General features: G+C 39.6%; 1 protein-coding gene across 5 annotated transcripts in view; it reads right to left on the bottom strand.

Annotated features, from left to right (window-relative positions):
- CTNNA1 (catenin alpha 1) overlaps positions 1-26,418 on the bottom strand; it is a 306,638-nt gene that overhangs the window by 30,806 nt on the left and 249,414 nt on the right. For all 5 annotated transcript variants that reach the window (XM_078067460.1, XM_078067463.1, XM_078067461.1 and 2 more), the window contains 3 exons: positions 19,796-19,876; positions 18,459-18,611; positions 973-1,065 (listed from right to left, as the gene is read on the bottom strand). In XM_078067460.1, coding sequence (XP_077923586.1) covers positions 973-1,065; positions 18,459-18,611; positions 19,796-19,876 — 327 coding nt within the window. The remainder of the gene's footprint in view (positions 1-972; positions 1,066-18,458; positions 18,612-19,795; positions 19,877-26,418) is intronic.

Below are 26,418 nucleotides of genomic sequence, written 5' to 3' on the forward strand. Positions count from 1 at the left end.
TTGAGTGTCAGAAATTATTTACACAAATGAGACCTCAATATATTTTAAAGCTGGTTGCAGACATAACACAGAAACTTCATTCCTGGGACCTGTCTTCTGTTACTCCAGTTCCTATGCTTTGTTTCCCTTTATCTGCCACTGCCATCTGGCAGGACATTTAGACAGAGTGAATGTAAATCCTCAGAGTATGCCAATGAGGCAGTCTCTACATGGGAAATCAGAGAGGCAGCCTCTTCCATGGAAAACAGCACTTATACTCCTGTGACTGTCAAGGAGCTCCGGGCCCCATAGACACAGTCCATTCCACAGGAGGCAGGCAACACACTGGGCATTTAACAAAGCAACTGTTCTTCTATGTGCTTCAGAGTCTTTTGAGAGTCCCAGATGCTTAACCTAGCCTAATCACTAGTCTTCCAATATGCCATTATAAATGGAGAAAAGTTCTCAAGCTTTTAATTCAGTAGCTGGCTGGATTACATTATTAATATCTGTATCAGAATATACTTTAGGACATTATGGAGTAATGGTTCTAGCTCTTGAATCTTGTTCCCTCCAACACAGAGATCCAAATCCCAGGCATTAAGTAGGAGCATAGGTGGGTAGCTGTTCCTACCGTCAGGCTCATGGGGTAACTACCCTAATTCCAGGACTGCCAGATGTTACAAAAGGCCCTCTCTCAAGGAGGGTGCAGAATGAATAGTGTGGTCACTACCCCCCTCCATTTGCCAGCAGTGAAGGACACTATGCATTTTTAATGAAGGGCAAGGGGATAGTAACATGTGATGCCCCAGGGAAATGTCACTTGAAGTTAAACACAAATTTCTCCACACTACGTGAATTCTGGATCAGTGTTTTGTTCCCCCAAGGCTTCCATGTAAAATCCTAAAAACAAAACTAAATAAATAAATCTTGAGTCCACTCTAACCAAAATCCAGTTGGGTGGTACAATAAACATTCCTGGTCATACCTTACCTGAGGACAGAGGGCTTCTAGCTGGCTTGCTGACATTCGAACAAGTTTTACACCTTCTTCATTGTTTGAGATGGAACAGGCCAAGTTGGCAACCTAAAAGAAGGAACACCATAAAAAGATCTTTGAAGTTTTTTCTTTTGATCGCTAAAGAAAACACATGTATACCTACTCCCACCCCGGATCTTCTACAGAACACATGCCAAGAGCATCAGTGGTGTTTTATTTCTCACAGACTGATTACCTACTTTGGAGGACAATTTTTTTTTTTAAATCTCTGTGCTAAGGAGATAGTACAGACCTGTAACAAAGGCCACACTTTAAGTTGGTGACTTAAATTTCAGGGCGTGTAACCCAAGATTTTACATGTGCTCTAATCTGCCTCAACAGCAGCTTCAGAAAGAGGTTCTCGTGGTGCGGACAACAACATGAGAAAATCTAAGGAACCAAGGGCATCAGGAAAGAATAGTTGGTATCCTCAAATAAAAATATACTATGCAGCTGTTCTTGAAAAAAAGAAATAGAAATTCTGAGTTGCTATTCTCATGTGCCGAGTGAATGGATGCTTACTAAGCCAAGAGGAGTTTTACTTGAACACAAAGCTATTTTTCACATAAGAAAATAGTATTAAGACAACATCAAGATGTACCCAAGGCCTCTTCATCAGAAATGTAAAAAGTAACAGGGATGACGTCCCACAGTTAAGAGCAAAACTGTCCTTCGACCAGGTTCTCAAAAGTACTGACAGCTGGCCTCTTTCCTAAATGGTACTGCTTCACTTGAACTAAAATCCTGTCCTCCTCATCCAAGTATCTCCATGACACGGCTCAGGAAGCCAGAAACGGTCTTTCCAGGTTGTGTCATACTTGCTCTGCTGAGGCCCTGCCGGTGCCGAGGCAGCGGCTCTGGAGCAACTGTGAGGGCTGCGATCACTTATCCATGTTTCTAAATGAACAGGCCTGCCAATTCCATTAGCAACACCACGGACCAAATGAATTCACAGTGCTAAGACACATCTTTCCCCTGGTCGCAAACTGAGTTATGAATGACAGAGGCGTGGGCAGCTCAGTATCAGAGGCACTTTCCAGGAGCTTAAATGCCAGAGTAAACAAGGGCAAGGGTGATAACCTTTGATTTTCACTCCTCCACCCAACGGAAGCACATAAAGGCACAAGAAAAATTACATACTATTATGGCTATTGTTTCCAGTCGTATGGTTAGGGATTATCAGCTTTCTGTAAGACTGCTATCAGAATCCTGCAATGCCTAACCATAAGAAGAAACCAAAGAACTAATGTGCAATTTATACATAACATGTAAGGAAGTAAAAAATTAAGCTAAATCCTTAATGTTTAGGGGACTTCAAGATCCTATAAAGAAGTAACATTTATACCTCCCCCCCCCTTAAGATTACAATTCCACTTTCTAGTATCATCTGGATCTGGGCAAAGAGACACTAGTCTTCATGATGGTAACAGAGTTGATTGTAGACTTCTGTTTGTTTAAAAGTTACTGCAGGGGCACCCAGGTGACTCAGCCAGTTAAGCATCCGACTCTTGGTTTTGGCTCAGGTCATGATCTCAGGGAAGTGGGATGGAGCCCCGAGTAGGGCTACATGCTCAGCGCAGAGTCTGCTTAAGATTCTCTCTCTCCCTCTGCCCCTCCCTCACTCTCTTCCTCTCTTAAAAAAAAATTACTGCAAAATATGACCAAAACTATATTTTGTAGAATATTAAAACTTTTAAAAAACTTATCTCTCAAATGTACATTTTATGATACTACAGTGAAGGAAAAAGCTTAAATCAGATGTGTTCATGAATTTGTAACTCCTATTGCCTCAATTCCTTAAGAAGGCATTTTGAAAAACAAATATAAAATTTGAGGTTTATCACTGCTTTAGCAGCTTGGGGCTAACAAAGATTCCTGGAGAGGTGAGCATACTAAGACCCAGCACCCCCGCCCCACTCCTGCCATTTGGGAGGCCAGCCAAGTGTTAAATTCAGGAAGGTCTGTCACTGTGCTTCTATCTTCTACTCTCTAGTCACGACTACCACAATTTTATTTCAATTTATACTCTCCCAATTTTACGAATCTGTAAAACCCAGAAGAATACTTAAGAAGCAAAGATTATGGAAACTATCATCCACTGTAGATCAGACACCTGAGAGTGGTGTGTGGCTGAGGCTGAAATGGCTAACTTCTGTAAACCATCTTTCCCATTTCCTGATACAAAACCTAACAAAATAAAGGTTATAAAGGTTATGGAAGACTTGCTCGCTCTTTATTTTAAAACATTACTTAAAATGGTTCCTGATGTACTGCTGAAGCAGTTATGTCTACAAGAGTACACTGCCTGTTTCAGGAGGCCACCCCGCCTGGCTGGGGAGCAGGAAGCGGGCGCCTGTCACTGACAGTCTTCTCCAGATGAATGAGCTTCTATTCACCCTCCAGGGACAGGGCTACTCACTTCTAACAATGACAAATGTGCAAATGCAACATCTCAACCGTAGCCCTCTGAGAGGCTGAGAGGCTAACCTCATATACTAGTGCCAGGCTTGATGACAGTGAAAGCTGAGGGTGAGGGGAGGGGCTTCCTAAATGTCTCCTTCTGGGGCTCTAGAAATTTGGGAGAGCAATTAATACTGAGACTGAAGAAGACTCTCAAGTTTGAATTAAAAATACTTAGAGCAGCTAACTTGTAGAGAACCTGGCAGAGCACTTACCTGCCCAGTACCTCTAGATTTGTTCTGAGAATAAATGACTGTATCTCTGCTCTCATGGTAAATTGTGTATTAACAACTTAAACGTCTTTCATTCCTGCTAATCCAAGAAGTGGGCTAAGACTGACACTACGACCACGAGCTTTGAAATCCTGAAGGCCTCTTGCACGGTTTATGCCTACACCGTGTAAATTTGGACCTTGTAGAAGAGCAGAACATTTCAGAAAACCAGCAACTCGCTGATTTAAAAAAAAAAAAAGCCCTGGAGTTCTGCTAGTTTCAAGAGTAGTGCAGTAACAATCTGTGCTGTGGAGAAAGAAAAAAAAATCTCACAGCCAGGCTGTGTCAGTCAACAAATATGACATCTGCACATTACAGAAAAGACAACTTTTCAAACAGTTAGGAAAACTCTACCTTTATACTAGATTTTCTCTTCTGAAGTTCTGTAGTGGAAAAAATAACCCACTATGACAACTTTTTCTCTATTATACATGTGTTGATGACTTTAAATGAAGTTGAAATTTGTTTGAACTCAAACACAAGTTGTTTCCCACTGCCCCAAGTTACTGCTTCTCATTCATATTTGGCTGAGGTGCTCTACTGCCCCTTACTCTGGACCGTCTGAAGGAAGTTAAGATTTCTTTTTGTTCTCGGTAATAAATTAATCATTTATTAGTGACCTAACAGCCTACACCCATTTTGTGGGAGTGAAACAAGTGAGAAGAACTTTGGAAAAGGGAGCTCTTAAGTCTAAGTGGTGATAGAACAACCGTAAGGCTGAAGAGGATGAAGCTCAAAACCTAAATTACTTGCCACTGGGGCTTTGGGTCAAGCTACCACCTAAGTTTTCCTCTTTAAAATGGCTGAGTCTGAACTCTCAAAAAAAAAGTACAAAATAACAATAACTCAACTCTCCAAACCTGTCATGCATTAAGTGAGAAGTCCCAACTGCACATCATACAAATTTCAGAACCACTTGAATTTCCACCAGTTACTCCCAAATCCACAAGGGAAATGATGGAACAGAGTAAGCCACCAAAAAACGAAGCATGCATGGATGATAGAAAAATTCCTAATTGGATTGTGGTAATGGCTGCAGACTTCTGTAAATTTAGTCAAAATCACTGAATTGTATAGTTAAAAGGGTGAATTTTATAGTCTGTAATTTATGCCTCAAAAATCTTGTTTTTGTTTTTTTAATGCAGGGCTAACCAGGTATTAATTAAGGAAAATTATCAGAGGCTAGATATGAGAAAGCAGAAATTCAAAGAGGAAAAAGCAAGCACTGAAAACTGTTTATACATGGGTGGGGAACAGAGAAATGGGGTATGAGCCATTCTGTGATCAGAATTTGGGTTTTTAATGGACCAGCAACACCATGGCTCTCACAAGGTAAATGCCTCTGATCTAGTCATGTGTTAGTGGTATCCCTAAGCAACCAACAGAAGCAAATATAAATGGAAATTTTCCCCGATGGAAGGTAATCTAAACCCAGGCCTCAAAGAATTCTCATATGCAAAATGCCAGGAATGTGAATTTACAATAAAAAAATGCAGTAAGTACACAAGGAGATAAGCTATCTTGGGCAGGAGTAAGCAAAACAATTGTGTAATCAGATCCATAATGATGGCAGATACTCAAATGATCAAAACTGGAGTATTTAAAAATATGTTTCTTATGTTAACAGAAATAAAAGTATACAAAGGAAAAATACACTCAAAAATGACGAGGCATATTGGAGAAGGGTCAAAGTAGAACCACAAGAGAAAATTAATAACTTCACAACTTCTAGGAAGTTTAAAGTAATCTTGACTAAATACTGATAGAAAGAGAATTACTAACCTGTAAAGTAAAACTGAAAAAGTTATTCAGGAAAACCAAGAAATTTTCATGATATGGAAATCACACACGAAATTAAAGAGATGTGCAATTAGACTGAAAGAGACTACTATTCAACTATAAAGGATTCAGAAGGAAAGACAAAATGGGAGAGCAGCAATAGTGAAAGAGATTTCGGTTAAAAATTTTTCAGAGTGGATGAAATATAAATTTCAGATTTGAGAAGACATTTTAATAAGTAGGGTGAATAAAAAGAAATCCATACCTGGACATACTATTGTGAAGCTTTACAACAACAAAGACAAGATTTTTAAAACAGCCAGAAAGTTAATACAAATTATTCACAAAGTAAGCTCAGTAAGACTGACTGCTGACTTCTCAATAGCAACAATGGCCAAAGAGATGGGGAAAAAGTATCTTCAAATTGGGGCGGGGCGGGGGGGAGGGCAGCAATGGAGAAATCATCCTAGGACCGTACATTCAATGAAATTATTTTTCCAAGATTTGGGGCACAATAAAGACATTAAAACCAACAAAACCAAAACAACCTGAGAGCATTTACTCCAGACAGATCTTCCCTACCCTGACTAAAGCAGTTTGTAACAAAAATGCTTCAAGAAAAAGGTAAGTAATTCCAGATGGAGGGCTTAACAACATACAAGAAGAAATGAGAAGCAATGAAAATAATGTATCAGGTACAATTTAAGCCAAGTTGAAAAAATGAATACAGCAACACTAATGGGGCTAAAACTTAAAAGAAAGCACTGGGCAACAGTGATATTTAAGTTGGAGAATGGTGGAAGTTAAAGCATTCTAAGATTCTGACATTGTTTCAGAAAGAGGAAAAGATACTGATTAACCTCAACCTTTGAGTTAAACATGCATGCTAAAACATCCAGAGTTACTACTAAAAAAACAGAGCTCACCACTTCCAAACAAGAAGAAGGGATAAAAATAGGAGGTGAGAAGATCAATTAATCAATCCAGAAGCGGAAAGATAATCAGAGGAGGGATGGAAACAGAGTGTAAAGAAGGAAAAAGAGAACAAAATGTAATGGTAAAAATGAATCCACATGTCATAACAGTAATGAAATGTGTATGTACAAAACTCTCTAATTAACTGGAAAAAAAAACCCTGCTAAACTGAGTAACAATAAGTAAACGTATGCTCTTTATAAAATACACTTAAAACATAAACAAAGGTCGTACACTATTTTAAAAAAGAAAGGAGAAAGCTACACTGGGATGATCAGAAGGAAGCACCTGACTCACAGCCCTCTGTTCTCCCCAATATTGTCACTGGGAGGCTGAAGGCCACATGCTAGGCCCCTCACGAGATCACAGCTGTTTGCATCTCAACTCAGTGGCAACTAAATGATATGAACTTGCCTTTTTAAAGAGAAATGACCAGATAAAAAAAAAGATAAATCATGTGGAATCTGTCACTGTATTAGGTATTAAAATGTTGAGGACTCTATTTAATCATTAAATGACCTTTATATATAAATATATAAAAGCTCCATGTAAGGATTCTTTCCACATTTTTAGGATAGGCTATTTCCCATGAAAAAATGGGCACCCTCCCTCCATTCTAAAGACAACAACTACACAACTGATTGTTTCATCCTTTCCCCCTTGCTACCAGGAAATTCCATGCCAAATCCAAATGCAGTCATAGTAATTATAGTTGAAAATTGTCTATTATTCTTTTCCTAGGTCCTGATTTTCTACATCTACCTTATTTTATCATGTATGTCTTTATTTGAAATACGCCATATCAAGTCTAATTTAGGGAGAGACAGGATATAAATACAAGCATCTCTAATAAAAGGATTAGAAAAAAACACCATAAACTATTTTAAAAGACTTGGCTATTTGATATTTTCTTAAAGGCTTTCATTGTAAATCGCCACCTAGATGATACAATAATCATTTCCATTTACTTGGTTATCATATGGACCACTTTGAAAGTTCCCCATTTCTCACTACAGATAGAACATCAGTTCATCAGCTCTACTGATGAGCAAACAGGAGGGCTTATACTCTTCTGGAGCAGGATGAAGTCTGGGCAGTGCTTCCTTTGTCATTCCTACCAATGTTCAAAGAGAAAAGAATCCTGATGTTCCCTGAGAACAAAGTTCATCTACTGCCCTCATTAGACCAGCCCAAAATTTGACTAAGTGGTTAAGTTCAGCCAAAAACACTTGTTTGGGATATGAGGTGTTAAAATAGTATACACAAGACACTTCTGTTTTGCAGACTCATGCATATGAACTTACAGATCTTTGAAAATGTGGGAAGACCAAGCTCAATAGGCTTAGTAAATTCTTTTGGAATCCAAGGTCAGCATCCCACCGCCCCACCGCCCCCCCGCCCCCACCAAGAACACTGATTGTTTAAACATACTACAAGTCCTAGAAAACTGAAGCTTCATTTACTCTGCTATTTACAAGAATTTCAGTCTACAGTATTATACAGAAGCACTGAGAAAATACTGAAGATGTCACAGGTGGATCATATACAGGCAGTGTTCAATTCAAATGCTCCTTACAGAGACTTCTTCAAGGCTACTTTACTGTGCATCATCAGCAAACCACAGTACATAAGTAATAATGCAGATCATTCAATCTGCAGTAAAAATACACATTTCAAGTGAATAAAGTCCTGGATAATGGGAAATATTTGGGGTGTGGATGGCTCACAGGGCAATGCAACAAGCAATGATAATCCAACTCAAAAGCATACCAGTTATTTACTTTTTGGTTCTTTTTAAAAAGATTTTATTTATTCATTTTTGAGAGAGAGAGAGTTCGCACACCCACACACAAGTGTAGGGGGAGGGGCAGAGGGAGAAGGAGGCTCCTCCCCACTGAGCAGGGAGTCCAATGCGATATGGGACCTGATCCCAGGACCCCGGGATTATGACCTGAGCGGAAGGCAGACGCTTAACTGACTGAGCCACCCAGGCATCCTACTTTTTGGTTCTTAAAACACAAAACAATGAACTAGATACCATCTTATTGTAGCAAGTTCATTACATTAAGAGGCCCATTTTAATGCAATGTCTGGGGCTGAGTGGAAAGGGGTATTAAGTGATACATAGTTTTTATAAGCAAGATTTCATGAATGGCATTTTTCCTATTTCACTCTCAATTCATGAAATTGAAAAAGAACTCAGAAGAAAGCAAAATTAAAAGGGAAAACTGATTGCTCCTTAGCTATTAAGCTGCTCACAGCCAAGGGAGGTAGGCAAAGAATGAAGCAATTAAAAAGGACACGTGAGTGTTGCATTATTGACAAAAAGGTTAGTATTTCTGACAAAATAAATTTTTCATCTCAATACACTTTAAAATGAAGAGCAACATAAAGAAATCATTAACTTGATATGGAAGAAAGAGTCAAGTATAAAAGGTATTATCATTACCCAGAAGCACAGCCTTGCCCTTTCATAAGATGAAAGAAAAGCCCTCAGCGCTATACTGTAGAGCAGAAGAAAATGGTGAAAAGAAGCATCACCCAGCTCACCAGTAATGACCTTCAGCTCTTGCTCCCTTACTCACTGACCTTGGGGACACACAACCTCTATGCACCCTTCGCATAAAAAAATGGACTTTGATACCTTGTGGTAATGGATTCCACTGACAAATGTGGTATGAGACAGTCAGAGGTCCTAGCCAGAACCTGAGAAAATAAGTTAAGAACAACTGCACGGCAAACACTCCATTATTTGCTTTTTCAAATAAAACAGAGTGTAACTGAATGAGGATCCAATCGGCAGCCAGCCCTACACAGCCTTCTGGACACTAACTGTGTGGACACAGAGGGACTGGAGAAATTTGCTTCTGCTTCTAAAAGCTTAAGAGTCAGTATATGGTTTTTTTGTTTGTTTGTTTGTTTGTTTTTTTAAAGATTTTATTTATTTATTTGAGAGAGAGAGCACATGAGAGGGGGGAGGGTCAGAGGGAGAAGCAGACTCCCTGCTGAGCAGGGAGCCCGATGCGGGACTCGATCCTGGGACTCCAGAATCATGACCTGAGCCGAAGGCAGTCGCTTAACCAACTGAGCCACCCAGGCGCCCAGTATATGGTTTTTATTCTTGAAATTAATCTTGTGTTTCCATAATGTGATATACAAGGAAGGCACCATAAAAAGGTTTCCATTTTTAAATGGGTGTTATCCCTAATACTACTCAGAAACTATTTTATGTATTTGAAGCAACTTTACATGACACCCCAAATTAAAGCATAACCTTTTTATACTATTTTACTTGGTCTTGAAAGAAAGTATTTCTATTAAAGCAATAAATAAGACTTCCAAAAACCAAGTTAGCAAGTGCCAACACATCTGCTCCAATTTTATTTTGGTCATGTATTAAAATGCTACTTAAATAACAGTTTTAGCTCAGCTTCCATCTAAAATGCTGATAAAATGGATAACTTTTTTCACATATCATCTTAGCGTCATTTGTATCACATTATATAAAATAAACAGACTATATAAATTACTTTTATTGTCTCTCTCTCTATAGTAGAGCATAACTCGCATGGGCGTGGAGATTTGTGTTCCATTCATTACTACCTCCTAGTGCCTAGAACAGTGACTGGGACATATCAAGAATACTATAAATATCTGTCATAAGACTCTATCACAATTTTTTTTCTCCCTCAACTATAGAAAATTTGCTATAGGCTTTTGAAAGCTCTGTGCTAACAAACAAAAATATTTCTGAAATCAGTGTCAGCTCATCTTTGAAAAGTTTCCAATTTTCCCCTTCATCTTCACATCCCCCAAAATTTTACTATTAATCCCCTCATGTACACGTTATACAGAATGATGTGTTATGATGCTCTTTTGTATAAACATTACAAATACTCAGGCTTAATATCAATGATGTTCAGTCATAACATACAGCTCTACATTTCTCAAAGTCCAGTCCTGAGACCAGTGAATGATAATCCTGGGGGACTGTGTTCCAGGGATCTGAAGGTTGAGCACCTCAGTAACTTTACTGTTTATTACCTGAGAACTAGTATTCATTCATTCATCTAGTAGTTAGTGAGTACCTACTATGTTCCAGGCACTGTTCTAGGCCCATGTTCTCAACGAATTTACATTCTATTAGACTATGAGGTGGGGAACAGAAAAATAAGAAAACAAAACAGACCTAATAATTTCAAATAGTGAAAAATGTTATAGAGGCTATAAAACAGGTGAATGGTTTAAAAAAAAAATGGTGGAAGGTGGAATGGAGGGGATGAGGGAACCAGGAGAGCCTCTATGCACAGGAAACATTTGAGCAAAAGCCTGTGGGGTAGAGGATAAGCGGACAGAACATTCCAGGCAGAGGGCCCATGGAGTGCAGAGGATGTAAGGTGGTGACATGTTTGGCTTCACTTCAGTGCTGAAGAGCACATTTTTCTAACACCCAATAAATCAGACCACCCAGTTTAGGGATCACATGTGAGAGGAGTGCATCTAATGCCAAGAAGCAGCTATCATACAATAGCAGCACCCAAGTGTTCGTGTGGAAAATGTTTTTAAGGGGGGGCAAAGCACAAAAAGAAACAGAGAAAGACTAGAAGCAGCTGGAAAGGCAGGCAGGGTACCTTATGGACCACAGTTAAGAATGCGGGTTTTAGGGGGTGCTTGGGTGGCTCAGTCAGTTAAGCGTCTAACTCTTGGTTTCCGCTCAGCTCAGAGTCATGAGATCAAGCCCCACGTCAGGCTCAGGGCTGAGCTTGGAGCCTGCTTAATATCTTTCTCTCCCTCTGCCTCTGTCCCTTCCCCGCTGCCTCTGCTTGAGTGCACACATGCTGTCTCTCTCTCTCTGTAAATAAATAAATCTTAAAGCCGCAGCAGAAGCAGAAGACTGTGGGTTTTAGGATTTTATGTGAAGTGTGCCTAGAAAGCCACAGCTGAATGGGTCCTGAAGCAAAGGAATGATGTGATCTGATTTAAAGGGGTCATGCTGGCTGCTCTACAAAAAAAGAGACTAGAGAGAGACAAGAGTGCAAGCACAAAAATCAGCTAGGAGGCAGTGGCAGAAGTCCAGTGAGACAGGATGGCTCAGACTAGGGAAGTGACCATGGAATAAAGAAAAGACAGGATATGGGGAGGACATGTAGATTAGATACGGAACATGAGGGGAAAAAAGAAGACTCAAGGACGACTCCTAGATTTTCGGCTTGAACAACTGGGTGGAATGGTGGCCCACCCCCGCCAAAAAAATCCAGAAAAACAAAAAACAAGGATGTTTATCAAAACATTACATTTAATAATGAAAGACTAAAACAACCTAAATAACCGACATGCCTAATGGTAGGGGACTAGTTAAATAAATGGACCAGTATGCAATCAACAGAAATACTACAAATGACTGCTTCGTAATACAATAAAATGGCTATGATATGGCAAGCAGGAGAAAAACACATTACGTCGTAACAAATTATGATACCATTTGCCTCAAAAAATGAATCAGTATATCAGTTTTATAAATTTTTTTAAAAAGTCAACCCACAAGTAAGTATAAATCTACTCCAAAATGTTACTTTTTATTCTTTGTGCTTTTCTTTTCCAAATTCTCTAAAATGAACTCATATTTCTCTTTTATAATTTTTTTTAAAGCTGTATTTTTAAATGGCAATGTCCCAAAACCACACCTACCTAAACTGGCGCTTTTTTTCCTCCTCAGGCACCTTGCTCCATAGGGATGCTTTCAGAAACTCTTATAATATCTCTAATATTGAGATATGAGCAAATGAGCCTAAGCGCTGTTGCCACAGAGCAACCCTGGGCAAACTGGCTGATGAGAGCTTTATGTTGAGTTTAGATTCCTACCGCAACAACTTCACAGCATCCCCAAATGGTTCTGGGAAGAAGCCTGGCTTTACTTTGGTGCTGAAGGGCACATCTTCTAACACCCAATAAATCAGACTACCGGCTTAGGGATCAGATGTGAGAGGAGTGCATCTAAGCCCACGGAGCAGATACCTGATACACAGCAGCACCCAAATATTCATGGGGAAAACTGGGGGGGGGGGGTGGAGAAAAAGAGAAAAAGGAATTACTGGACAGCACGTTAACAGAATCTCCTGTGGGAAGCTGATAAGCAGCTGGAATGCACACAGCTGCTGCTAGAATATAAACTATGCTTCCTGCAGGTATCCCAATGTTAATGGGGTGACCATGGAAGTTACCAAAAAGGATATAAGGGAATAATGTAGACATGTTTTATCTAGATTAAATTTAGAGTGCAAGATAAAAATAAGGGGATTCTAAACAGGCTGAATGGCCAACTATATACTAAGAATTGTTCAATCAAGAGAATGATTTCTAGTGGCAAGCTGTAAGGTTCTAGGAATTTAAAATTTTGAGTAGCCACTAAAAATGATGAAATTAGCAAAAATAATTTGCTGGGGTTTTCTTTCTTCCTTCCTTTCTTCCTTTCTCTCTCTCTCTTTCTTTTTTTAAGATTTTATTTTATTTGAGAGAGAGAGAGAATGAGACTGAGCAAGGGAGCGTGAACGGGACTCAATCCTAGGACCCTGTGATCATGACCTGAGCCGAAGGCAGACATTTAGCTGAATGAGCCACCCAGGTGCCCCTAATTTGCAGTTTTTTAATCCCAAAATATTACATTTTAACATGTAATCAACATAAAAAGCTAATGAGATATAGGACATTCTTTTTTCATACCATATCTTCGAAATCAGGTGTGGGTTTATAACTGACAGCTACTCTCAATTCACATGTGCACAGCAGTAAAAAAGAGAGGAAGTTCCAGAGAAGGAGACTGTGGCTCCCCTTTCCTGACAACCAGAGAACCCAGCAAAGTCCCCCTACAGAAGCAGTCCAAGAAAAGATAAGTAACAATACATGGATGTTACAAAGAAGGGGGATTTACATATCAGAATGAGAATCTATGATTCTACAAGAAAAAAACCACTCACTGTGGTGTGAAGAGATGGACCCAATTCCTGAAGAACAGAAAACCTAGCTCCCAGGGGGGAGAACCTCCAGGGAAAAGAAGAACAATGCAAGAAGAACCAGATAAGAGAAATAGTAAGTCACTGGGTAAATGGCCACAAACAGGATGCAGTAAAGCTGCAGAAAAACACCAGCCCTGTCTTACCTCTTCTATCCTACATGGCTTTATGGCAGTATGGCCATCTACCTGAAAACCAGGCATTCCACATTCCTTCAAGATGGGGAGGTGTTTCCTGGAAGGCAACTTCCATACCTGAGACTGCTTCAGTTAATGATAAGAGTGTCTTTGTTATTCATCACTGGCCCGGACAGTTTATGCTAATGAGGTAACTCCTGGTGGGCCCCTACGTACACACTCTCCTGAGTTCTAGGAGTTGTTCTAGCACATTATCAGACCTCAAGAGAGCCATGGGAAGCCCCCAAATTTGTAGCCAGTTGGTCAGAAGTGTGGGCAGCCTGGGGACCCTCCAAACTTGCAGGAAGTGCAGCAGTCATGTGAGGGGGGGTCATGAGGACTCCTAAATGTAAAGTCACTTGGGTCAGAAGAGCATGTGGCAGCTTCCATCTACAGTGAGAGCAATCTTGCTGGGGATCATGCCCTTTATCTGTGGGGTCTGTGCTAACTGCAGATGGTTAGCAGAGAGTTTTACTTCAGTATTTCATCTTACTTATCTTTTACTGCAGTATTTTAAAAAGTCAAACCTATCTGGTAGAATTCTCAGGGGCTGCAGAATCTGCGCCCCTCCTTTCCTGCTAGCGCCACTAGCCCTATTCAACTTTCCCAAGTTCTCTTACTTCCCTAAACCCCTAGGAAAAATGCAAAAGGCCACAAAAACCAAAGTCAGCTGACATTTACTCCAATTTAAGAAGGAACTAATAAGGCAACAAAAAAAGTAAAGAGATTAACAAAACAATCAAAATGAAGTATTTCGGGGCGCCTGGGTGGCTCAGTCGTTAAGCGTCTGCCTTCGGCTCAGGTCATGATCCCAGGGTCCTGGGATCGAGCCCCGCATCGGGCTCCCTGCTCCGCGGGAAGCCTGCTTCTCCCTCTCCCACTCCCCCTGCTTGTGTTCCCTCTCTCGCTGTGTCTGTCAAATAAATAAATAAAATCTTAAAAAAAAACAACAACAACAAAATGAAGTATTTCACCTTTGTTTAAAACAAGTCCCTCACTAGTTCAGTGCTCATCATAATACATAAGCAGTGCGGGGTAGAGAAGACTTGTCACTGAAGGATAAAGTTCTGCCTTGAGTCAAGAATTTTACGCTTCTACGACACTTTAAAAACTCATTTCCTTTTCAAGCACATATGCAATTATATATCCTAGTATCTCTATTACCATAAATGCAATTCAACTGTTTGCAGAGTTGTACTACAAAGCCTTTAGTTATGCCTCAGGCATAGGATGTCATTTAATACATATATGATAAGTACGGGGGTGTATGTGTGTGACAGGGGCGAGAAAGAGGTCAGAACTGAGTTGTGATAGGGAACACCAAACTCTAAACTCAAAAGGTTAGTAAAGTTCAGAATGAAATAAAAAGTGGAAGCATGGACAATGCTCCTGAAGCAAGATCTCCAGAGCCACCAGGTCCACATAATGCTGTCCACTACACTAGCAAGCTCAAAAGACAGAGCCCTCACTGCTGGAGGACCTTAGGTAAGTTACTTAACCTCCCTAAGCCACAATTTCCTTACCAAGAAATGCTGTTGTGGAAAAGGCACGGTATCTGCATACACCTGGTTGCACAGCAGATGCGCAGCAACAGCAAGTGTCAACTGTGCTGGATGAGGATGACAGAGCAGAGCCCTCCAGCACTAGAGACAAGGGCTCGCTCTCTGAGGTTCAGGGACCACAATGAGCTGGTTCCCATGCCACTACCGGTTCCTGTTACCCTATGCCTTGGGCTGACAGTGTCCTTGCTTTCTGCTTTACAGGCATACTTTCTAATATGCAGGCTACTTAGAGGAGGTTGGCTTCCTAAAGACGATCTTTGTGTATCTGGAGGTTACAACTCATGCTGTCATTGACTACGGTGAACAAGATTATGCTTAAACACAGACACAAAATGATATTCTTCTGATTTTAATTCCAAATGAATCATTAACTTGAATAGAAGACTGACCTATGACCCACAACTATATGGTCAACTAATCTTTGACAAAGCAGGGAAGAATGTCCAATGGAAAGTCTCTTCAACAAATGGTGTTGGGAAAACTGGACAACAACACACAGAAGAATGAAATTGGACCACTTTCTTACACCAGACACAAAAATAAATTCAGAATGGATGAAAGACCTAAATACGAGACAGGAAACCATCAAAATCCTAGAGAAGAACACAGGGCAGCAAACTCTTTGACCTTGGCTGCAGCAACTTCTTACTAGACACATTGCAGGAAGCAAAGGAAACAAAAGCAAAAATGAACTACTGGTACTTCATCAAGATAAAAAAGCTTCTGGACAGCAAAGGAAACAATCAACAACACCAAAAGGCAGCCTACGCAATGAGAGAAGATATCTGCAAATGATATATCTAATAAAGGGTTAGTATCCAAAATCTTAAAGAGCTTATCAAACTCAACACCCCAAAAACAAATAATCCAGTTAAGAAATGGGGAGAAGACATGAATAGACACTTTTCCAAAGAAGACATCCAGATGGCTGGGGCGCCTGGGTGGTTCAGTCAGCTAAGCATCTGACTTCAGCTCAGGTCATGATTTTTGGGGTCCTGGGATTGGGCCCATGTTGGGCTCCACGCTCGGCTTCTGCTCTCCCCCTGCTCTCTCTCTCTAATAAATAAAAAAATCTTTAAAAATAATAAATTACATTATGTACATGGTTTAAAAATAATAACTTACATTAATAATGTGCATGTGCATGCCCACACTTCTGACCAACCGGCTACAAATTTGGGGGCTTCCCATGGCCCTCTTGAGGTGGCTCAGCTGGTTAAGCAGCTGCCTTCAGCTCAGAGGTCATGATTCCAGAGTTCCAGGATGGAGCCCTGCATGGATCAAGCCCAAGCTCAGCAGGGGGTCTTGCTTCTCCCACTGCCCCTTGCCCCACCTGTGCTCTCTCTCTCAATAAATAAAATCTTTAAAATAACAACAGAAAGAAGACATCCAGATGGCTAACAGCCACATGAAAAGATGCTCAACATTACTCATCATCAGGGAAATACAAATCAAAACCATGATGAGACAGCACTTCACACCTGTCAGAATGGCTAAAATTAACAACAAAAGACACAAAAGTGTTGGTGAGGATGCAGAGAAAGGGGAACCCTCTTGAATCATTGGTGGGAATGCAAGCTGGTGCAGCCACTCTGGAAAACAATATGGAGCTTCCTTAAAAAGTTAAAAATAGGACTACCGTACAACCCAGCAACTACACTCCTAGATATTTACCCAAAGGATACAAAAACACAGAAAAGGTGCACGCACCCTGATGTTTATAGCAGCATTATCAACAATAGCCAAAGTATGGAAAGAGCCCAAATGTTCATCGACTGAGAAATGGATAAAGATGTGGTGTATAGAATATTACTCAGCCAACAAAACGAATGAAATCTTACCATTTGCAACACGTGGATGTATTATGCTAAATGAAGTCAGTCAGTCAGAGAAAGACAAATACCATATGATTTCAATCATATGTGGAATTTAGGAAACAAAACAGATATTATTAGGAAGCTGGTGGGGGAGGGGGCAAAAGAGACTCTTAAAGATAGAAAACAAACCGAGGGTTGGTGGAGGGAGGTGGGTAGGGGATAGGCTAGATGGGTGATTGGTACTGACGAGGGTACTTGTTATGATGAGCAATGCATGTTTTATGTAAATGATGAGTCACTGAATTCTACTCCTGAAACCAATACTGCACTGTATGTTACTAACTAGAATTAAAGAAAAAAAAAAAAAAAAAAAAGACTGACCTATGTATTGTGTACATAATTCAGGTCAAAATACATTTAATGGTCAAAGAAAACATGACATAAAATTAGTAATGCATTTAATGTGATTACTGATGTTTTCCTTGGAATATTTTTATGGCATTACCTGGACTATGTCACTATAAATCCAAATGTACAAGACACATATTTTACATAAAAGGCCCATTTTCTATTCTTACATAATGACCAACTTACCAAATGATCTATGTAATATCTTTTCCAAATATTAGATGCTTTACATTGAGGTTATAAAATCAAATAACTTGAGAACGTGCTTTCTATGTGTCAGTTTTTAAAAATAAAATAATAGTTAAACAATAATATAATTTCACATATTAAAAGGTAGTAGCAAGCCTAACTTACCTGGAAATTAAATAGCAATTCACTTCTCTTTTTTCTTGTCACCTTACTAAACAATCACTTACATAAAGATTTCTATTGTTCAAACATATCTAATTAACAGCATGTTTCTTCATTTTAAAACATGATGACTGGACTAAGTCTATGGCTCAGGCAAAGAATTAAGCACCTCACAGAGACCATCTCTTTCAGATCTCAAAATATTCCTGAGACAGGTATCATTAGTATCCTCATTTTACAAAAAAGAAATGGAAATTTAGAAAGGTTATTTTGCCAGGATGCAGCCCAGGATGTAAGCCATGCAGTTTCTCCAATTTCTAGACACTACTCCCTTCTACGGTATCTTTTAAGTTCAGATATGTCACAATCTATCTTTATTTGCATTAACGTTAAGTGGAGATGTTAAGTTTCTAGGACAGGGACTATCTACATTTAATCATGCACATAATTAATGTAAACTGACCAAAATTGGTAGTTTGGCATAGATGTAAAGTAATGGCGAAAGACTTTCATCTCATACATATTGTATATTAGGTGAGCCCCTAAAATTTTTAGCTGATTAAATAATGTGATTAAAAAATCACCAGTCCTCCAAGTTACCTACAGTTAATGAAACTGCTTACACACTTACCTCAATTAATTTGTTGGCATGTTCACGGAAAACCTGGGCATATTCCTTAACTTCTTTCTCATTTCCATTCTTTGCAGCTTCAATTAATACTAGAAGTGGAACGTTGGTTTCCAGGAATGAATCTGAAACATGGTCCATGACGGCTTTGCGGAGCTAATAAATGAATTGTAAAAAATTTGATTTTATTTCTACCAAGAAACTAGACTACTTTTTTTCTCTTGTACTTTTAAATCTTAATGGAAGCTCATGATAGCCTGGCTGCACTTACATGAGGATCCCTCATGTAAGCTGTGCAGTTATATAATGTGCAACGTAAGAAACATGATCCTGAAGATAATGGTTATGCTATAGTTACAGCATTTCAGCAATAAAATCTCAGGTTTCAAGATAATATCCTTTTTTTTCTTGGGAATTACAAAACTAAAGCTTATATCTTAAAGGAATAATACAAAGCTGAAGAGAAAGCAGCTCTGGGCTGAATTGACACATAGCCTTGGAATATATGTAATTAGCCTAACTGGCTAACTAAAAATGAAAAGACAGGATTAAGTACTTTCTGGTTTATCTGAAGAGGGTTAGCACACGGTGAACCTTAAACCTAAAAGGTTATCTTTATAACCATTTCTGATATGATTTCACCAGAAGGAAAACGAATAAAAGCATATTCTGTCATTAACTTTGCCTTTTATCAAACATGATCAATAAAATGTCTCTCTACTAAGTCTGGAAACTATTTTACTACAACTTTGTTTTAAGTCTTAATACACTGTTTTGTAAATTCAACCATAGTTTTTTAGAGACTAGACTCAATTGGACTCTGAAATGTTAATGGGACTATTTAACAAATGAAGAGATTCTTTCCTGTGTATTTACTAACTTGGAAAATTGAGCAAATGAAATCTCTCTATATCCACATATTTGTACTGGAAAAACATCACCAAGGATCTAAGGGAACTTCAAGTGTGCAATCAGAATGGGGCAAGTCAAATAAATAACTGCGATTTCTGTTTCTCCTGTATGTAACCTAGTATCACAAGATCCTTCAGGGTTTTGTCACAGGTCCCCCAAGTCATTTTACATTGATTTTCTTACCTGTACGTACTTTTCACACTAGAGCTAATTCATTCAGTCCATCCCAGTGGGACTGTATTATTCTAAGCCCCCAAGAGATTTTATTAGCCATTTAGAACCTTACTAGCAATCAGAGATAGGCAATTTCCTCTGAAAAATCCATCCTTTACCCCAATAAAATATATGGGCCCAGTATTTACCGGAATTTTAACCCAAACTACAAAACTGAGAACTTGGGAATGCAATCGACAATTTTTCCAGTTTACCTGTCTACGCAAGTCCCTAGTCTTCTTGGTCATTTTATCTATTGCAGAATTGAGCGCATCGCTTCTTTCTTTACGTCCAGCCTGGAAAATAAGAAAAGAGATGCACATTTTAGTGATTCACAAGGAAATGTAATTATAAATGTATAATTATTCACAAGGAAATGTAATTATAAATGTAACAGCCAACAGCTATTTTTTGTTCAAATCAACGTTTTTTTTTTTTTAATTAAAGCCCAAAGTTGGAAAATAAATGGGGGTAGGGTAGGAGAGAACCATGTGGCTTTGTTTATAAAAATCTAATCTTACAATGCTTAGTCTCCACATTATCCGATGGCAAGAATTGACGGAGTTTTACCAAAATAAGAGAAGTTGAGACATGACTTTCATTTAAAAGGTTCTGCTTGAAAAATGAAAGTCTTGACTGACTTCATTTAGCATAATATATCCACGTTGCTGCAAATGGTAAGATTTCATTCGTTTTATTGGCTGAGTAATATTCCAGTGTGTGTGTGTGCGTGTGTGTGTATATATACACCCCACAATTTTTTTTTAGATCTTATTTGAGAGAGAGAGCCAGAGCACCGGGGTGGGGGGAAGCAGGCTCCCTGTTGAGCAGGGAGCAAGACACAGGGCTCATGACCCGAGCAGAGGGCAGACGCTTAACTGACTGAGCCACCCAGGCCCCTAAACTTGTATTTTATTTCAAGGTTCAGGATACATCAATTTCTCCTTGAACTGCAAAGCAAGAACAGGTTACACCTGATTTTGATAAACTCTGAGATGTGAAGAATGTCAAAATATGAAAGATGGCACCTGGCACTAAAACAATGTGAAAACAATGAATTTTAAAGTTAAGATGTACCATGATGGGTCAGAGTTAATAATGTGTATTATGCAGCTCCAATAAGAATGCTCTGTAAGATTACTTCAGCCATATATTTTTAAGTTCTAGGCTAAGCTTAATCCAATTGTACTGCACAGAAAAGAACATATTAGTCACTCTGAGAGAGTTATATAAATGGGCTTTGCTTCAGAGGTCAGGAAGTTCAGATTTGCATCAGGGAACATTTTAACCAGAACCAAAATCGATGGTAGCTGAAAGAAAAGGGGACAACGCTAAGTTACCCAGGTAGAACTAGCCATGTGCTTGGAATACGCTGGTAAGATTTTAGGTAGGTTAGTCTATCAAGTACTTTACAAGTTTTTCCTTACAAAACGCCCAGCCAACAAATGTAAAATAAAACATGTAGTAATCACAGGAGAGATACAAGTGGACAAGGGAATTTAACCCAGTGTTCTATTTTTCGGTGCCCTCGGGACATTCTGGTATAGCTATGCCTTCAGTATACAAGCCAGCACAGCACATGAATAGTTGGGTGAGGAGACGTATTTCCATGTTTTCTCAGTGCCTTGGACGTCCATTTGTTACTCATTTTCTCTCTTATCCCCCACTGGTTAAATGGGAACAATGACTTCTGTCCTTCTGCCCCCATCTCTATGGATTGTTACAGGAGAAAAGAAGAAATATTGAAGCAGAGGACAGAGAGGAGACAAGAAGGGATTTTAGGAATACAAGTGCTAAAATAATACGATCACTCTCAAATCTGTTTAGGGTCACATCCATTACCTTTCCCCCTAATAATCCTGGACTACCAGTAAAATTAAGTAGTCCAGTAATATTAGTGGGCTAAGGGGAATCTGGGTGGTGCAGTCGGTTGAGCGTCCGACTTTTGGTTTTGGCTCAGGTTGTGATCTCTGGGTCCTGAGATCGAGCCCTGAATCGGGTTCTGTGGTCAGTGCAGAGTCTGCTTGGGACTCTCTCTCCCCCTCCCCCCTACTCTTCTCTCTCAAAAAATAAAATAAAATAAGTAAATCTTAAAAAAAAAAAAAGGGTTTAGAGGAGCCTGGGTGACTCAGTTGGTTAAGCGTCTGCCTTTGGCTTGGGTCATGATCCCAGAATCCTGGGATCAAGCCCCATGTCAGGCTCCCTGCTCAGCAGGGGAGTCTGGTTCTCCCTCTCTCTCTGCCCCTCCCCTGCTTGTGCTCCTTCCTTCTCTTTCTGTCAAATAAATAAAATAAATTCTTAAAAAAAAAAAAAAAGGGTTTAAAAAAGAGTCTCAACAAAACTGACTCAGGAATGAGAATTTCTACCTGAGGAATAAATGGTGACTTACTCATGGCCATCAGTGAGAAAAGAACTTGACAAGTATATAATCAGTTACTGACAATCTTAAAGATCAAAATAATAGAATCTAAGGCAAAGGTGACTAAAATGGAATTTTAAAATAATCAAACTAATGCCTTCATTAAGAAAGTCTCAGTACATCCCTTAGACACACAAGCGCACACTTCAAGAAAATTCCTCTAAATGAACCTAGTATAATTTATCATTGTTCCTAGCCATGTTTTTAGGATGTGTCTAGTTGATCATTTATCCCAGAAAATATCACTCTCTGAAATTCAAAGGTTGGGCACAATGACCTCATGAGAACCCAATCCCTTATAACCTCGAGTGCCCAGAAATTTTCTCAATTTGTGTAGAAGGATTTACTTTGCAAGTTATATAAAAGCAAATCCTCAAGCTTGATTTTGAGGGAATCAGAGCCACACAGCAAAATTTACTTTAAGATGCAACCCATACCACAAATCTGTTCATTCTGTATTTGTGAAACTACCCTAAAAATCAATCTGTCTTTCTTATTACTTTAAGGAAATAAAAGTCTATGTCTCCCTGATCAAGAAGGGACAGTTCAGAAGCAGTCATTTGCTGAAGCTTGTAGGTTATACTAGACAGACCACCTTTTAAATGAAAGCATCCCTTTAAAATATGTACATACACGTACGTACACACACACACACGCACACACGCACCCACCCACGCTCAGTGGGGAGCCTGCTTCTCCCTCTCCCATTCCCCCTGCTTGTGCTCTCTCAATCTCTGTCAAACAAACAAATAAATAAATCTAAAAAAATAAAATATAATAGGGTAAGCACACAGGCATATACACACAACCTTAACAATGAGCTTGATGAAAGTGGAAAGGTTGCTGATCTGTATAATAAGATTTTACTTCTCTTTGAAATAAAAGTTGTTAGGATTTTTTACTTCTAGTTTTAGTTATGCAAAAGGAAAGTTGCTCATTTAACCTTTAAAATAAATGACTCACAGCTCCTACCTAATTGAGAGACTCTATTCCATCTAAGCAGAGAGACCACGTAGGTTCACTCACATTTGGTATGTCCTGCTAAGCAGTGACAAAAGGGCTAAGAAAAAGATAGGGCATATTTGGGATTTCAACATATAGCTTCCCCTCAGCAAGTAAATACCAGCTGAACTGAGGGGAGGCAAAGGTTATTAGCTAGATGGTCTCTAGCAACACAGTCCTAGCTGGGACTGTGAAAGGGCTTTCAATATCCATCTTCAACAGAAGCATGAAGAAGTCACTCTTTCTCCTGTGTGGCCTGACTTCTATTTATTTAGACATGCTCTTTACTGAGCACCTACTCTGCATTCACTGAAATAGGCAGGACTAGCCAAAATCCTTCTTTCAGAGAGTTTATACTCTGAGATAAAATAATTCAGAGCAACACAAAACTTGGCAATACTCTACTGTGCTGGGCCTGATAGTTCTGAATGACCTAAGAGAGACGGTAGGAAGGGAAAGTTAAACACAAGGTTACATTTAAGTTAGGCACTGATTTTTTAAAAGTATTAAAAACTGGGGGGGAGGGGGGGCGCCTGGGTGGCTCAGTCGTTAAGCGTCTGCCTTCGGCTCAGGTCATGATCCTAGGGTCCTGGGATCGAGCCCCGCATCGGGCTCCCTGCTCCACGGGAAGGCTGCTTCTCCCTCTCCCACCTCCCCTGCTTGTGTTCCCTCTCTCACTGTATCTCTGTCAAATAAATAAATAAAATCTTAATAAATAAATAAATAAATAAATAAATAAATACTAGGGGGTATGTGGGTGACTCATTTAGTGGGGCGTTCAGCTCTTCGTTGCAGCTCAGGTCCTGATCTCGGGGTTGTGGGATCAGGCTCTGTGCCAGGCTGGGCGCTTGGTGCAAAATCAGCTTGAGATTCTCTCCCTCTCCCTTCCCCTCTGCCCCTCCCCCTGCTCGCTCACACATAAACACACACACTGTCTCTAATTAAATTAAAACCTTTTTTAAAAAAAGTATTAAAAACTAAACTTTCTTGGAGGATTTTACGCACTTTGGTGGTAACCTGTGAAAGAAGCAGCATTCCCCCCTCCCCAAAAAGACCTGACCCTTGCCTCAGAAAGAGTAATCTTTCTCCTATAACAAATTCAGAACTCCCCCCAAACCACTCCTACCTTTGCCACAGATGGGACAGGTCTCACTGCTGTGACTGGTGCATATGTTCACCAATTAATTCACCTATACCCTACAACCTCTCAACTCCATGGCTCTAGTCTAACCCTTCCAAGTTGGGAAAGAATGAAATATGTCCCTGGCACAGCTGGTGGCATCTCAAGGTGCATTTTAATTCCTAGAAATAATGTGACAAAGGCTCCCAGGTGAGCCTACAAGAGACTACTCAACCCTAAAGGTAACAGTACAAAATAAACACAGTGTTTCCAGAAAAGAAACACAAAGTGAAAACTTCCACAGCACTTCCAGTGAATGAATTTGTGGCATCTTTTTGCCAAATCCTGGGAGATCAGAATGAGCATGTGAACTACTCCTTTATCTTTCTGGGGGGGAAATATGACAAAATCCAGGATGGGGAAAAGTTAGAGAGCTAATACTAACAGCGTCCCAGCACTGAAGTGTGTAGCTGAGATATCCTAATCTCTTTTTGAGACACCAGGTTTCTTTTCCTTAAAACAGATAGTAATCACCTACTTACTAAACAGCTGCTTTGTAAGTTGGGAAGTTATCAGAAGCACAAACAGGTATTTAAAGCAAATAGGTATAAACATTGGGGTGCAGGTGCCCCTTCAGACCACTACATTTGGATCTTTGGGGTAAATACCTAATAGTGTAATTGCTGGGTCGTAGGGTAGCTCTATTTTTTTTTTTTTTTTTAAAGATCTGATTTATTTATTTGAGAGAGCAAAAGAGGGAGCAAGCACGAGCTGGGGAAGGAGCAGAGAGAGAGGGAAAAGCAGACTCCCTGCTGAACAGGGAGCCCGATGCAGGGCTCTATCCCAGGACCCTAGGATCATGACCTGAGCCGAAGTCAGACACCCAATGGACTGAGCCACCCAGGAGCCCCAGGATAGCTCTATTTTTAACTTCTTGAGGAACCTCCATACTGTTTTCCAGTGTGGCTGTACCAGCTTGCATTCCTAAGTGTAAAAGGGTTCCCAACAGCCAAACTATGACCATCAACAGAGGAATGGATAAAGAAAATGTGGTGTATGCAGAATGGAGTATTATTTAGCCATCAGAAAGGATGAAAATCTCGCCATTTACACTGATGTGAATGGAACTGGAGGGTATTACGCTGAGCAAAATAAGTCAATCAGAGAAAGACAATTATCATATGGTTTCACTCATACGTGGAATATAAGAAATAGCACAGACGATCATAGGGGAAGGGAGGGAAAACCAGAATGGGAAGAAATCAGAGAGGGAGACAAACCATGAGAGACTCTGAACCATAGGACACAAAAGTAAGGGTTGCTGGAGGGGAGGGGGGTGGGGGAGGGGGTAACTTGGTAATGGGCATTAAGGAGGGCACATGATGTGATGAGCGCTGGGTGTTACATGAAACTGATGAATCACTGAACTCTACATCTGAAACTAATGATGTACTCTGTTGGCTAACTGAATTTAAATTAAAAATAAATGAATGAATGAATGAATAAAGCAAACAGGTATACAAAGTAAGTATATGAAGGTCATAAAAGAAGGCCTCAATTTTGAAACTATTAATAACCCAGGAAAAAAAAGACTAGGATGACTCAACTGTGAGGATATTTCAGAAGGATTTTTAAATGCTCAGCTGACTAGGAAAATCTGGTTAAGATTGATAAACCAGGGCCTCTTTTGATTTCTATGCTGATTAACAACAACAATAAAGCCCAATGTGGGGCCTGATCCCACAACCATGAGATCATGACCTGAGCCGAAATCAAGGGCTGGACACTCAACAGACTGAGCCACCCAGGCGCCCCCCAAAATTAATTTCTTTAATAAAAAAAACAGCTTACAAATCTTTAAGAAAATGACCAATTCCACATGGGAATGAGCAAATGAAATACAGAGGCCACAGAAAAGAACAAAAATGATAATACACCTACATACAAAATGATGTTCATTGTTACTCGTAAGTAAAGAGAAACAAATAAAAGAAAGCATTTTTCAACTATTAGATTCCCAGATATTGTTAAATATGGTGTGGGGGTGGGGAGGGGGGTGGTGGGATGGTTAGTGAACACTTATGGACTTCTGGGGAAAGTAGGAAATGGTTTAAAACTTTTTGGAAGGCAATGTGGCAATGTCTATCAATTTTAAATATACACACTCTGTAACCCAGTGATTTTATGGTTAGGAATTTATATATAAACTTGCCTAAGAATGCAAAGATATTAAAAGGATATTCATTTTACACTGTCTGCAAAAGCCAAGATCCTCAAAACAAACTACATGTCCATAA

This window comes from Halichoerus grypus, chromosome 2, assembly GCF_964656455.1.
Source record: "Halichoerus grypus chromosome 2, mHalGry1.hap1.1, whole genome shotgun sequence".
Classification (NCBI taxonomy): Eukaryota; Metazoa; Chordata; class Mammalia; order Carnivora; family Phocidae; genus Halichoerus; species Halichoerus grypus.